Here is a 12,114-nt window from a genome sequence, read left to right as displayed (position 1 = left end):
GGGCTAGACCCTCTCCCAGGCAGGCAAAAGGCTGTTTCATATCTCAGAAAAGCAAGCCAATTTTCTCACTAGTGCTAAGAGGACTGTGCCTGGTTGTGAGTGTTCATGGCCCCATGATGCTGGAGGATTTACTGGCCAGTATAAGGGGGGAGAGATTGAAGCAATGTAATTATACAGGGGGACATCTGTCCTGGGTGGCCTGGACCCCACTTTGAAAAAGGGTACACCATGCTGTAAGGCACCTTTGTCATAGAGCTGCAAATGCCAAATGGAGATTCAGTCTCTGCATTTGAGAGTTGGGGGAAAGAGCGTAATATACAGCTTAATCCACTTTCTTCGCACATCAGCTCCCCAGGAACATGCCAAGGGGTCAAGGCGCTGCTCCCAGAGAGCTCTGCAGGTAAACAGTCTAGCGGACCTCACCGTGGGCACTGCCCTGGGGCTGCAGAGGGGAGTGCTATGGCAAAGAGTTGAGCCTGGCTGCTGGGACAGTCCAGCAGCATCCCAGTGCTAGTCTGGGCAGTTGCCCTGAGGATCCAGGCAACAGATAGCTGTCTCTGAGCTGCTTCCCTTCCCACCTTGCCAGTAGGTTCTGCTCAACCTCGGCTCCTGTTGGTGAGTAGCTAACCTCTCTAGGACATAGGTGCTTGCTTGGGCACTTGCTTCATCTTGTAACCTGTAAGAAGGAAAGGTGTTATCTCAGGGCAGTGCCTGTGCTTGCAGGGCACTACACTGTAGTCCTTGGTCATCAAGTGGTGATGTAAAGGTCCAAGAGGAACCTACACAAAAAGGGATGCCAAGAACACCTGAGCCCTGCAATTCCGGTCTTATTCTCCTCTGGACAAACAGGTCTGCCCTGAGTACATGCTTCCTGTCCTCCCTCCCAGCCTTTCATGGAGGTAGGTGGCACTGACAGCAGACTGGGGGGGCTTCCCCATACCCTGAGTGTTGGAGGAGGACAGCTATGCACCTGGGGTCCTGGGAGAGGAGCTGGTGAGAATTGGGGAATTGTCCACGGAGGAGATCAGGCACAGCAGGGTGAGTGGGAAAAGGGATAAATCTCGTTTGGGCTCCAGCAGGGTAAAGCTCTGCAAGGCCAAGTCCCTGGGCACCCCCTACTATACATGCTGGGATCAGCTGGGAGGTGGGGGATGTGGAGGGAGTTCAGCCCCAGCTCTCTTCCACTTCTACTTTCCAGGACACAAACCTCTAGCACAGCTGGCTCAGAGATTCTTTAGCCCTGTCTCCAGAAAGGCTGCAAGAGTTTTCCCAGGGACCCACACATACTTTTTGCCACATTAGTGAGGTCCACACTGTTGTTTCACCAAGGACCCATGACCATGGTGGTAAGGGGAATGAACACCCCAGTGAGCCAGCCTGTGGAGCTAAGTGCTCAGGGACAGCTTGGGGACAAGAGGGGCTGGTCTCTCCACATACAGCCCAAGGAAGTGGTCTCCTGACTGGAGAAGAGGCCAGGAGAGTGTCAGTGACAGATCCATCCCTCATAGCAAAAAAAGCTGGTCATATTTTGTAGACAACTCTCTCTGCTTGCTCCTTGGCTTGACCCTAGCTATTCTGGTGAGGGAACTGCTCTCCCACCCACCCCACAAATCAAAACGCTGTGTGTGAAATGCACCATGGTATTTTTGCAGGACTGCCTGGTGTGTTCTCTCTTGTCGCAGGTTTGTCCTTCAAACACAGACCTCTTACTAGGGGCTGCATGGGAGATGATAGCCAAACAGTGCTCCTTCCTGCAGCAGAACAAGTTTCAGTGCGGTGTTTTCAGGGTGACACCAGCTAGGTTCAACCCTGACATGAGCAGACTCAGCCACTGTGGGCTCTACCACTGCCAACATGTGTGCCAGGAGTGGCTGAGGCTGGCATGCTGCATGGCTGCTGGCCGATATGGAGCCAGGTGGGTGCAGACAGAGCCTGGGCTGGGGCCAGAGGACCAGGGAGGCCTGGGTCAAACCTGAGCTTTGAGTCTCATCAACTCCAGGGCCCTGTGTGCGTGCTCAACATCCACAGTCCAAGGGCAGTCACAAACCTTGAGACCAGTGCACTGTCCACTAGGTAGCACTGACTCCTTTGTATGTTGGGTTTTCAATGAAATCAAAAGTTGCTGCTTCCAGTCTAGTAGTACAGCAGGCAGACAGGGTTTTGACACACAGTAAATGAGCTGGAACATTGTCTTTGCCTGTTCACATCTGGTGAAGACTTTTGATTGAAATACATATTGTGGGGGGACTAGCTAACTACTTTGCACTGACATTTCTGAAATCACAAACGCCAAAATGTTTCAATTTTCCATTCTTTTCCCCAACACTTCTTCCAACAAATACCAGTAAAATGACTGGAAGATGCAAGAGGTTCATTCTGGGTTGAATAAAATACTTTGGGTTTGAAGAAATTGCTTCCCCTCCCCACCAGTGACAAAAAAGGACTACTTCCCCTTCAGCTTGGCACATGCCACTTGTTTGTTTGGATGCCAGATCTGAAAAATTCATTCTTTGCCCTATGTATCCTGGACATCTGTTGCTTTTGGAAATAGAGTATGTTGGGTGCTGGGCTGTTTGGAAGCGACAAGACATATACATCCTATTTTCTCATCCTCCAATGAGCCAGTCAATGCTCTCTGCTCTTCCCAAACTAGAACTGTGTGAGAAACAGTGCTAATTAACTCAGTGCTTTTTAATAGAGATGTAAACCTACCTTTGCTGTGGCAGTGGCAAAGTTTTGTTCATCCAGTCCAGCAGCCTGAGGGCATGATGGGCACTGCCAGTCAGTAACTGAATACTCGTGGGAGGATAATTTAGCTTTTGCAAACCAATTTCAGCCTGCTCTATTTTCAGGTCTCTCCAATATACCCATCCCAAAGTTCCAGGTGGTCCCTTCCCCCACCACAGGGTCTCCCCCAAAGCCAGGAGCTCTGTGCGTGCTGCACCCTACTCCATTCATTTGATTGCATTAAAAGACATCCTTGAAATTAAAGTCTCCGAAAAGCACGGTCAGGAACATTGCTATCCCAAAAGACCTCAGCAAACACCATCTCCAGCTGTTTGATCCAAACATGGTTTAACAGGGCTTGAAGGCATGGCTCTACTTCCCACTTCTTCAGTTTTCTAGATCCTGCTTGTCTCAGACCAATCCATCTCTGGCCTCTACTGCTCTTGTGTTTTCTTATGTACCAAAACCAGTTAGCTTTGTCACCTGTCTACAGATGAATCTCAGCAAGTTGAGAGATTGAGCCTTTGCAAGCTTGGAAATCAAGCAGGGATGATGACACCTCCACAGAGTGGACAGAGGCTCCAAAGCCTCAGTGGTGTGCTCCCAACCTCAACATCTTTTACTACCTGGTTGCACAGCTCAGTTCTCTAGCTCTGGACAGGCCTTGCTCTCCCTGAGTCTCTGCTCCACAGTGGCACAGACTCCCACCACCCATTGATTGTTACCTGCCATTCAGATAGAGCGTGCAGAACAAGCATGCCCATCACATCAGTAACAAAATCACTAAGCATAGAGGTCCTGCACTAACTGACTGCCCCCCCTCATTGCAAACCCTAAACTTGTCAGCTGCTACTCTTCTCTTTCCTCCTAGAATTCATCTTCATGCTTTCTCCTAGRCAATCCCCCCATCAATCTCTAAAGTCTCTGCAAAAAGTGTTCATTCCTGTAAGATGCTCAGCTCCACTCTGCAGGCTGCTGAAGACCACCCTTGGGCTTCTTAAAGTAAGTCTCAGTTTCTTAGGGGCAGGTGCCTGGGGACACAGCACTGGAGGAACTTGCTTCTAGCCATTGAGACACTCCATGAAACAGAAACCTAATAGGCTAAAAGCTTGCAATTGAGCAGCTGCAGTCACCAACTTTTTACTAGGAGCCTTAGAGAGAAGACAACGTCTCTTCCTTGTCACATCACAGTCCTTCTCAACAGAGATATCACACAGGTTCTGCCTTAGCTTCCAGTCTTCAGAACTGTAGAGAACTGCAAAAAACAAGAAACTCAACTGGTAGGACTGCAGACAAGCCAAGAGCAAAGCAAAAAGGCAGGCAAGCAACTCTCACCAGCTCTGCTTTCTTTCCCTTTGCACCTTTTACAATGGTGCTTGAAGTGCTGCTCTGGATCAGGCTTGGGAACTCTGCAATGCAGCAGTTGCCAGTCACTCAGCAGGGCAGGTGCTGAAAGAGCAGGAACAGCTTGCACAGATACAACACTTGGCATTCTTGCTTAATCACCAAAACACGGATTTAAACATTAGCTATTATTTCCACTAAAAACACTTCTGTCACCTTCTGAAAGGGTAGGAATGAAGCCTGCAGCATGACAAGAGACCTGACAATCCCTAGGAGCTGCTGGCTGAGACATTTACAAAAAAAATCCAACTCTTAAAGGAATCCCACGCTGTCAACATTTTGCAAAACTTCAGATGATACAGGAAAAACAGAAGATAGAGAAACTGCATAGTGGTTATCCAGGTGATGTTTATTAGAGTATTTCAAGTATACAATGATTTTACTGATGACTGGGAACAGCAAAGAGGCCAACTGATGCCAGTAGCAAAGGGTGACCTAGAAATAGCAGGCTATGTAATTCTCATGGAAAATTAATGCTTTCAGATGACAGAAGAGGAAAAAGATCAAATTGAAAAGTTGAGCAAGTTTAGGGCTGCAGAGGAGCAAATATAGATTGCTTCAGTTTGAGATAATTTATTTGGCAACTCACATGTAGCAGAAGCTGTCTGCTATTGCACTCTTCCATCAGCAAACTGAGGACCTAAGATAGCCAGCTGTGTTTTTTCCATGCAGAACAGAAAATCTCCCTTGATAAGGATGGAGGCCTGCATAGGTGGGTGATTCTGGAGCCTCAGCTCAGCACTTCAAGTGATTTAGATCTCCAGCTGTGCACACTCACATGTAAGCAGCAGACTGTTAGACTTCCAGCAGCAAGGAAGCATTGTAGACTTTTAGCAAGAGCATATTAAAACTATCAAATCCTCTCTATAAGGCAACTTTAGATAGGGACTCTTTTGAGTGTACAAGCTGTAGAAAAGCAAGCACTACCTGGCAGCTAGACTACAAGGTCCTCTGACAACAAGCAGATGGGACTGTGCGTGTTTCGCAGTAACAATTTCTGAAAGATATGTCTTTAAAACTATTTTAAAGGAAAGGCCTTCTGACTGATACCCAAAAGGAACATCAAAGTGTCACTAGGGAAGAACTAAGCTATTTAGTGATCAGCTCAAAGAAAACCTCTGATGTTTGAGGCCTTGTACTTTATTCAGTATGCTTGATTTCCAAGTTTTTAATTCTGTGTTTAAGATGTTAGCTGCCTCAATTGCATTTTGGTCTTCTGCATTTATCAACAAAGAGCATCTGAATCCCATTGAATTCGACATCTTCAAAAAATTACTTTAGAATTTAAATCCTTAATCTTTAGAAGGATATCTCCAGAATGACTGTCCCTTAGGACTACTGAACTCTGGGGTAAGCTCCAGCAACTGAGTTAACAGTCAGGCTAGCAGAACGCAGTGAAGTTTAAGTCTCCTGAATACTGATCTCAAGTTAAACGTTCATTAACCAATTAATCACTCTTTCCAGCAAAGTTGCTTAAAAACCGTCTTCAGCAAAGACCATTTGAAAATTCTGGTGAGAAAGCAATTTGCAAGTAAAACAGGAAAAACTATTAGAAATGGTGACAGCATAGTCTGTTTAATCAAATCAGACCTGATCACTTCAAAAATATATTGAGGAAAGCCACTGAACTCATATCCTGAATGCTGCAGTGCCTTCCTCCCAAGTACTTTACAGCTGCTTTTTTAAAAACTGTTTGTCTGAAGGACAACAATGGAAGACAAGTCAGGATTTAATGACAGATCTCAAACAGAAGGCATACACACATTAAATTATCAGATTCAACCTTCAGCTTACAGAAGTTTGACACAGTTACTGGCTACAGTCACAGGAAGAGTTTGAAAGTTGAACAGTCTTGAACCACTTTTGAAAATTTCAATGGCTTTTTTAAAAGTTCCAATGAATAACAGGTATATAAAACTGAGATGGACTGGCTTCTCCAGCAGAACAGTAGGGGTTCTTCCAGGCTAATCAGACCATCGGTACAGAAGGGAGTTGATTTGACTCCCCCCACCTTCCTACCAGTTCACTAGAGACTATGATTTATTAAAACCTTCTTGATTTACTGAAGACTGATTTAACAGGCAAGGGCTGCAGACTGTGTCAATCATAGTGGATGGCAGTATAAAAGATTATCCAAACAACCTGTGGAGAGGAAAGGAAGCTGAGGTTATTCTGGTACCTCTAGAGAGGCTTCAAGCACTGAAAATAAACCTCACACCTAGCTCTCAAGAGAGGACTGAAGACTGAATTCCAGCTTTGAGACCGTCTCACAGAGATGTTAGGATCACCATGCACCACAGCCTGTGGCACTCAACTTGCTTGGCTTGCAGGGTGACTAACATCTCTACACTAAAATTCTGTCAAAGTATCTATATTGCTTTAGAGGACTCACCAAATCAAGTCATGAGTGTATTCAGAGGCTTGGGGGAGGGAAGGTGAGTAAGGGAGGAAACGTAAGGACACTCAAACGTGAACTCAATTTGGTTATAAACAGCTCTGGATGAAGCTCCACTAGAGCTGGGGAGCAATGCATCCGTGACAGAGAACAGGAGGGTACAGATGTTAAGCAGTGGATGCAGAAGTATATCTGCCTGTTCCTACCTCCTTTCCTACAGGGAGATGCCAGCCATTAAGACTGTATTACTTCACAGCCAGTAGCCATCAGACTGAAGGCCTCTCATTGCTAATCAGTCCCATTTATCAGATTATGTTAACATATCTCTTCATCTATGTGCTGGACTACTTGCTTTTCTTCCCAGAATTTTTACTGCAGAAAGTATACTAATCCAATTCACAAATCAACTTAAAGAGAACAAGAGGCATTACCAAAAAGAGTGCAAATGATGTCATGAATCCTTCTTTTGTCAACTCCCATGTTCCACCATACTCCTCCTCATCTATCTGCTGGAAGCTACTGAAGTAGAGGTAAAGAACACCAGCATTGATCAGGCAGAATCTGGAAAAAAAGAGATTAGGAACTGTAACTCCCACAATGAGAGTGCAGGCATCTAATCTCCCACACAGTATCATAGCCATGAAACATTTTCTCCTCAGCAGAGTGGAAACAGAAAGGAACAGTATTTCTGCAACATTCTCCAGGTTCCTCAGTAATTTCCTTAAAAGAGCACCTCCAAGTCAGCTTGGCATATCATTACCAGGTTGAGGTGAAATTCACCTTCCTCAGGCACAGCCTACTCCTATTAAAGCTTAACAACAACTAGTCAAAAGCTGGAAAGATATCTACAGTTGCAAGGCTGATGCAGTATCAGGATCATTCATATCACCTGGAAAGGGGCCCTGCAAGTTTTATTCTACTGCAGATCAGTAGCACTTGTTCCGCTCCAACACAGAATCCAAATTGCTTGCACATGTTACTTGATTTTGAGGCTGCTAAAAGGGAAGACATTATGCTCAGTGTTAAGACCCCCTGTATTAGTGTCCCATAAACAAGTGTAGTGACCAGAGACGAGAGCCAGAGAAGACTTCATAGAACTTCTCAAAGCCACAGCACGGGGTTCAACTTAGGCAAGTTGCTGTGCTCTGTAGTCTGTGCCAACAAAGGATATACATGATCTCCTTTCTGTTCTCAGGCTGGTCTAGCCTTTCTCCCAACCCCAACTTAGGACTAAGACAGCCTGCAACATGAAGAGTATGTTTCCCAGCAAGAAGTCTGTGCAAKAAGGGTGATGCTGGAAAAGACTTCCATATACGTAAGCTCAGTGATCGGCAGCAAGTCACAAACAGCAGTTTGAATGCTTAGCACAGTCAAAGAAACAAACCACATACAGTTTTAGAAGATTTTGCCTTTCTGCTGCACACCAAATCAGTTTTATTTCCTATTAACATTCAGCACAGGAGTTGATTCATGTGTCCAAAGGTGCCTTGTGAATTAATGGATGACTAAGAACAATGCTTCTCAATTATTCCACATCTACTACTGAGAGCATTTTAGATTTAACTGTTTGCACATAGCTATTCAGTTCCTGGTGAAGGGTGATGTGTTTAGATCTCCATTCCCACAAGTCTCAAACTTATTTTTTTTTCTTAGAGACATTCATTGCTACTCCCTCCACTTTCTTGTCACAGTTAGGATTTAGGAGAGGGGAGAAGATGACAAGTTCATTTTCTCTAAGTCTGGCTGCTCACTCAACTTCTAGTCAAGCTCTGAGCCTACCACACAGCTCATGCTAAGGCCTGACATGTGCTGAGAATAGCACCACTAGGCTAAAGTGAGAGCAACACATACACTAGATACTTGAAGACAGAAAAGAATGGGGTCTGCTAACCTTGCAGTTTTGCAAGCAACTGTGCTAGTTCCTGAGAAGACTGAAAGTCTTAGAATAAGCAAGTTCTGGCCTAGGAACTGAAATGAGCAATAGGACCTATATAGACCAAACCTCCAAGCTGGAAGGTACAAATATATCAGCTCACCTACGCAACCAGATCCACTGGCAGCCAGTCTGCTGAGAATCTCATGCTTCCTGTGGAAGGAACACCCTTAGGGAACACTCATATGGTGACAGAGGAGGAAGGATGAACACTTTCATCATTGGCTAAGTAACTATTTTGCTTATAATTGCATATATTAGCAGTTTAGTGAATTAATGAATTAGAAGTCCCTTTCCTATAGCTTAGCCTATCTAATGAGTTCATTAAGTAATGTTTGATTTGCACAGTATGTTGACTGTAAGTTTGAGAGATCCAAACAAACCAAGGCACAGATGACACATGACACTAAGATTGTGAACTGTTGGTATGGAGATCTTGACTAGGCAAAGACATCTGCAACCAGGGACTCCCCAGAGCATACACAGCATCTTCCCACCACCAAAGATCAGAGGGAAGAGCCATGCTTTCCCATGAGCCCCATCTCTGCTGTCCCTCTGCAGGCCTACAGGTTTGGCCCCTGCCGCACACAAGCTATCATTCCCTCATTCAGAATGCTCACTGAAGCTTTCAGACACTTGGTGGGAGGTGATGTGAACCCCATGATTTTGTGGGGATCTGAGAGGTAGATGCATATGCATCCTTCTGGGCCTTGCCTTCCCTCCCCCCAACATCATGGCTTGAAAGAACAGTAACTTCAGCAAGCTGGCAGAACTGCAGAAGCACTGCCAATAGTGCCACTTTGCCCGTTTTTACTTACCCTCTTTAGTGTCTTGAAGAAAGCTTTTCTTTTTCAAAGACAAGCTGCTCTCTCTTGTCTACTCACAGAATCCCCTCTCCAAGGAGGGCTCCTGACCCAAACATAAGAACTATGTCACCCTTCCCTGTGTGTGTCCCTATATCCAAGAAGGGTGCCCCACCCAGGCACCATACTCATAGACCCTATTCATGGGGTCATGAACAGCCTACTTCACAATCAGTCAAACCTTTTATTCCTTTCTCCATCACTTTTCCTTTTAATAAAGATAATAACAATAAAAGCATTAGTCAGCTCAATGAAGTAGAAAGAGGCCGATTTGTATGAAGGACAGTTCATGACAAGTAACAGCCTGGGAATGCAATGCTGAATTTGAAAAGCACAGCAGAAAGACATTGCATTTGGCCAGTCCACTGTTTATAATGTGACTTTAAAACGGACAAGAAAAATAAATGTGGGAAAACACATGAAACAGAAAAGGAAATAAATCTTACATTGCTATTCCCACGAATCCCTTCAGTGGAACTACTCCCCAGATGATTCCCAAAATAACTGCAATGATCTGCCGGAACCAGTAGATCACATCTAAAAACTCATCCTGGGGAGACAAAGCACAGAAAACATTTTGGCGTTTACTGCATTTTCTTTTTTAAAAAGCATCACACAATTAATAAATGAAAAAATAACACTCTGAACATATTTTTTTTAAGTTATTGTATGCCGAGTAGACAAAAGCAGCTTATGACATCATGTACCTTGGACATTTCTGCTTTCAAATTAAATACCCAACTTTGTCCCTTGACTGGCTAATGGCAGAAAAAAAAAAGTATCTAGTCCCTTTGATGAATAAAGACTCAATTCCATAAAAACTCAGTGGAACAAAACATAAACTATGTTCTTTAAACTTTTAAGACTTTCATAGCCACCCTTGGCACTCTTCTACGCAAAAGTGAGTGCTGCCAGTAGCCAGTGCTCATACCAACTGCAAACTGTCTCATGCTTACTACAACTGCATCTTCTTTCATAGCAACAGTACAGTGGTCATTCCTGTTCTCCCACGGAGCCGATGCAACTGCAAGTATTGCAGCTGGATCATGCTGACTCGTGCTTTAAGTAAAATTCATTTTTGCTCCTATCCTTTCTCAAACATCCCTAAAGGCAGGATTTCCCAGGTATGGCACAGCCCATCATACGCTGCTCCCTACCCCGGCTCTCCCACCATAACTTTGAATGCTTCATCCAATTCCTGCCAGGTTTGTTCAAGAGGTATGAATTATTAAAGTATGCGGTATTCCTGCAAGCTCTGTGAACAGCAGCAGAAAAGTGTTCAATCAGTCATCTTAGCACATACATACTTGGACTTGCACATTCCCCCTGGAAAGTCTATGGAAGACAAACACTTGACCATACTTAGAAGATTTGCTGTTGTTGCAAACATTTAGAAACACTGTCAAAACATACAAGTTCAGCACATATACGGATTTTTGTAGAATCTGAGGAGCTACAGGGGAATCAAATCTTTTTCTGCACACAAGCTGGACTACTAAGTAGGCAGTAAAGCACACCACAGACAGCTGAACAACTGCCCTGTTTTGGGGGGTTTCAGGAATGTAAAGAAGCCGCGACATTGTAACAGACAAACTCTCACAAGCTTGTTCTTGTTCCACATTTTTCTTCCAGATCTAACGTGGGCCTCCACAGTTTTGCTCGGCTGGCAGCTCCTTACTCCTACAATGCAGTTTTCTTCACCTTTTAGGTTAGTCTCTGAGTCAGCCCAACGGCACCTTAACTTCACCGGTAGCCTGAAGACAGCCCAGCCAGAGGCACGGGGCCGCGGGTCACGCGAGGCACTGGGCAGGCGGCCTGCAGTTCCCCCTGTCGCGGCCCAGCAGCAGCAACCACGCTCCAAGCCGGGGGCGAGCAGCCTCCCCCGGCGCCCCCGAGGCGGGCCAGCCCAGCGCCGCCCGCCGCGGGAGGCGGGCCAAGAGCGCAGGACGCGAAGGCAGAGGGCGCCCGCAGCTCGCACGCACCAGCCCGGGCCCCCGGCGCCCGCTCACACCACCCTCCCGCCCCGCCCCCAGACGCCGCCGCCGCGCACACCTTGTCCTGCCAGGCCGAGTCGCTGCGCAGCGCCTTGCTCCACACGGAGCCGCGCAGCGCCGCGCCGCCGTTGGCCACCGCGTGCTGGTGCTGGTGCTGGAGCTGCTGCTGCTGCGCGTGCGGCGGGGGCTCCTCCCTGCGCCGCGCGCCGCTCATCCTCCCGCGCGCCGCGCCGCGCCGCGCCGCCGACACGGGCCAGGCCGCGCCCGCTCCAGCGCGTCATCCGCAGGCGCCCGCGCTCCGCCAGTGGTGGCGGCTCTTCGCTTCTCACGTGACTGCAGCCCCTCCGCCCCCGGCTACGGCCAGCGAGCGGGACCAGTCTGAAACGCGCTGCGCCCTGGGGCTCGGGGCACGGCCCCCACGGCCCCGCCCCACACCACCGTCCTGCACGGCCCCCACGGCCCGTATGGCTCCGCCCCACGCCGCCGTCCTGCACGGCCCCCACGGGCCCCGCTACCCCGCCCCACACCGCTGTCCTGCACGACCCCCACGGCTCCGCCCCACTCAGCCGTCCTGCGTGGCCCCCGATGGCCCCTACAGCCCTGCCCCACACCGCTGTCCTGCCCGGCCCTCACGGCACCCATAGCTCCGCCCCACACTGCCATCCAGCATGGCCCCCCATGGCTCTGCCCCACAGCACCATCCTGCATGACCCCCATGGCCGTGCCCCACACGGTCAGCCTGCATGCCCCCTCACAGCCCTGCCCCACAGCACCATCCTGCACAGCGCCCCATGGTCC

At 47.5% G+C, this 12,114-nt stretch overlaps 1 protein-coding gene across 1 annotated transcript; it reads right to left on the bottom strand.

The window, feature by feature from the left end:
• Positions 1-4,459: 4,459 nt before the first annotated feature.
• On the bottom strand, positions 4,460-11,608 carry RAB5IF (RAB5 interacting factor). Its single transcript, XM_085302609.1, has 4 exons — positions 11,375-11,608; positions 9,769-9,872; positions 6,958-7,087; positions 4,460-6,273 (listed from the first exon to the last, which is right to left on the bottom strand). The coding sequence occupies exons 1-4, from the start codon at positions 11,528-11,530 to the stop codon at positions 6,232-6,234; spliced, it is 432 nt and encodes a 143-aa protein (XP_085158735.1). The 5' UTR covers positions 11,531-11,608; the 3' UTR covers positions 4,460-6,231.
• Between the last annotated feature and the right edge of the window lie 506 nt (positions 11,609-12,114).

Source organism: Rhea americana, unplaced genomic scaffold, assembly GCF_003343005.1.
Source record: "Rhea americana isolate MKP2758 unplaced genomic scaffold, rheAme1 scaffold_190, whole genome shotgun sequence".
Lineage (NCBI taxonomy): Eukaryota > Metazoa > Chordata > Aves > Rheiformes > Rheidae > Rhea > Rhea americana.
The sequence above is the reverse complement of the archived record's forward strand: the minus strand, read 5'-3'. Positions and strand labels throughout refer to the sequence as shown.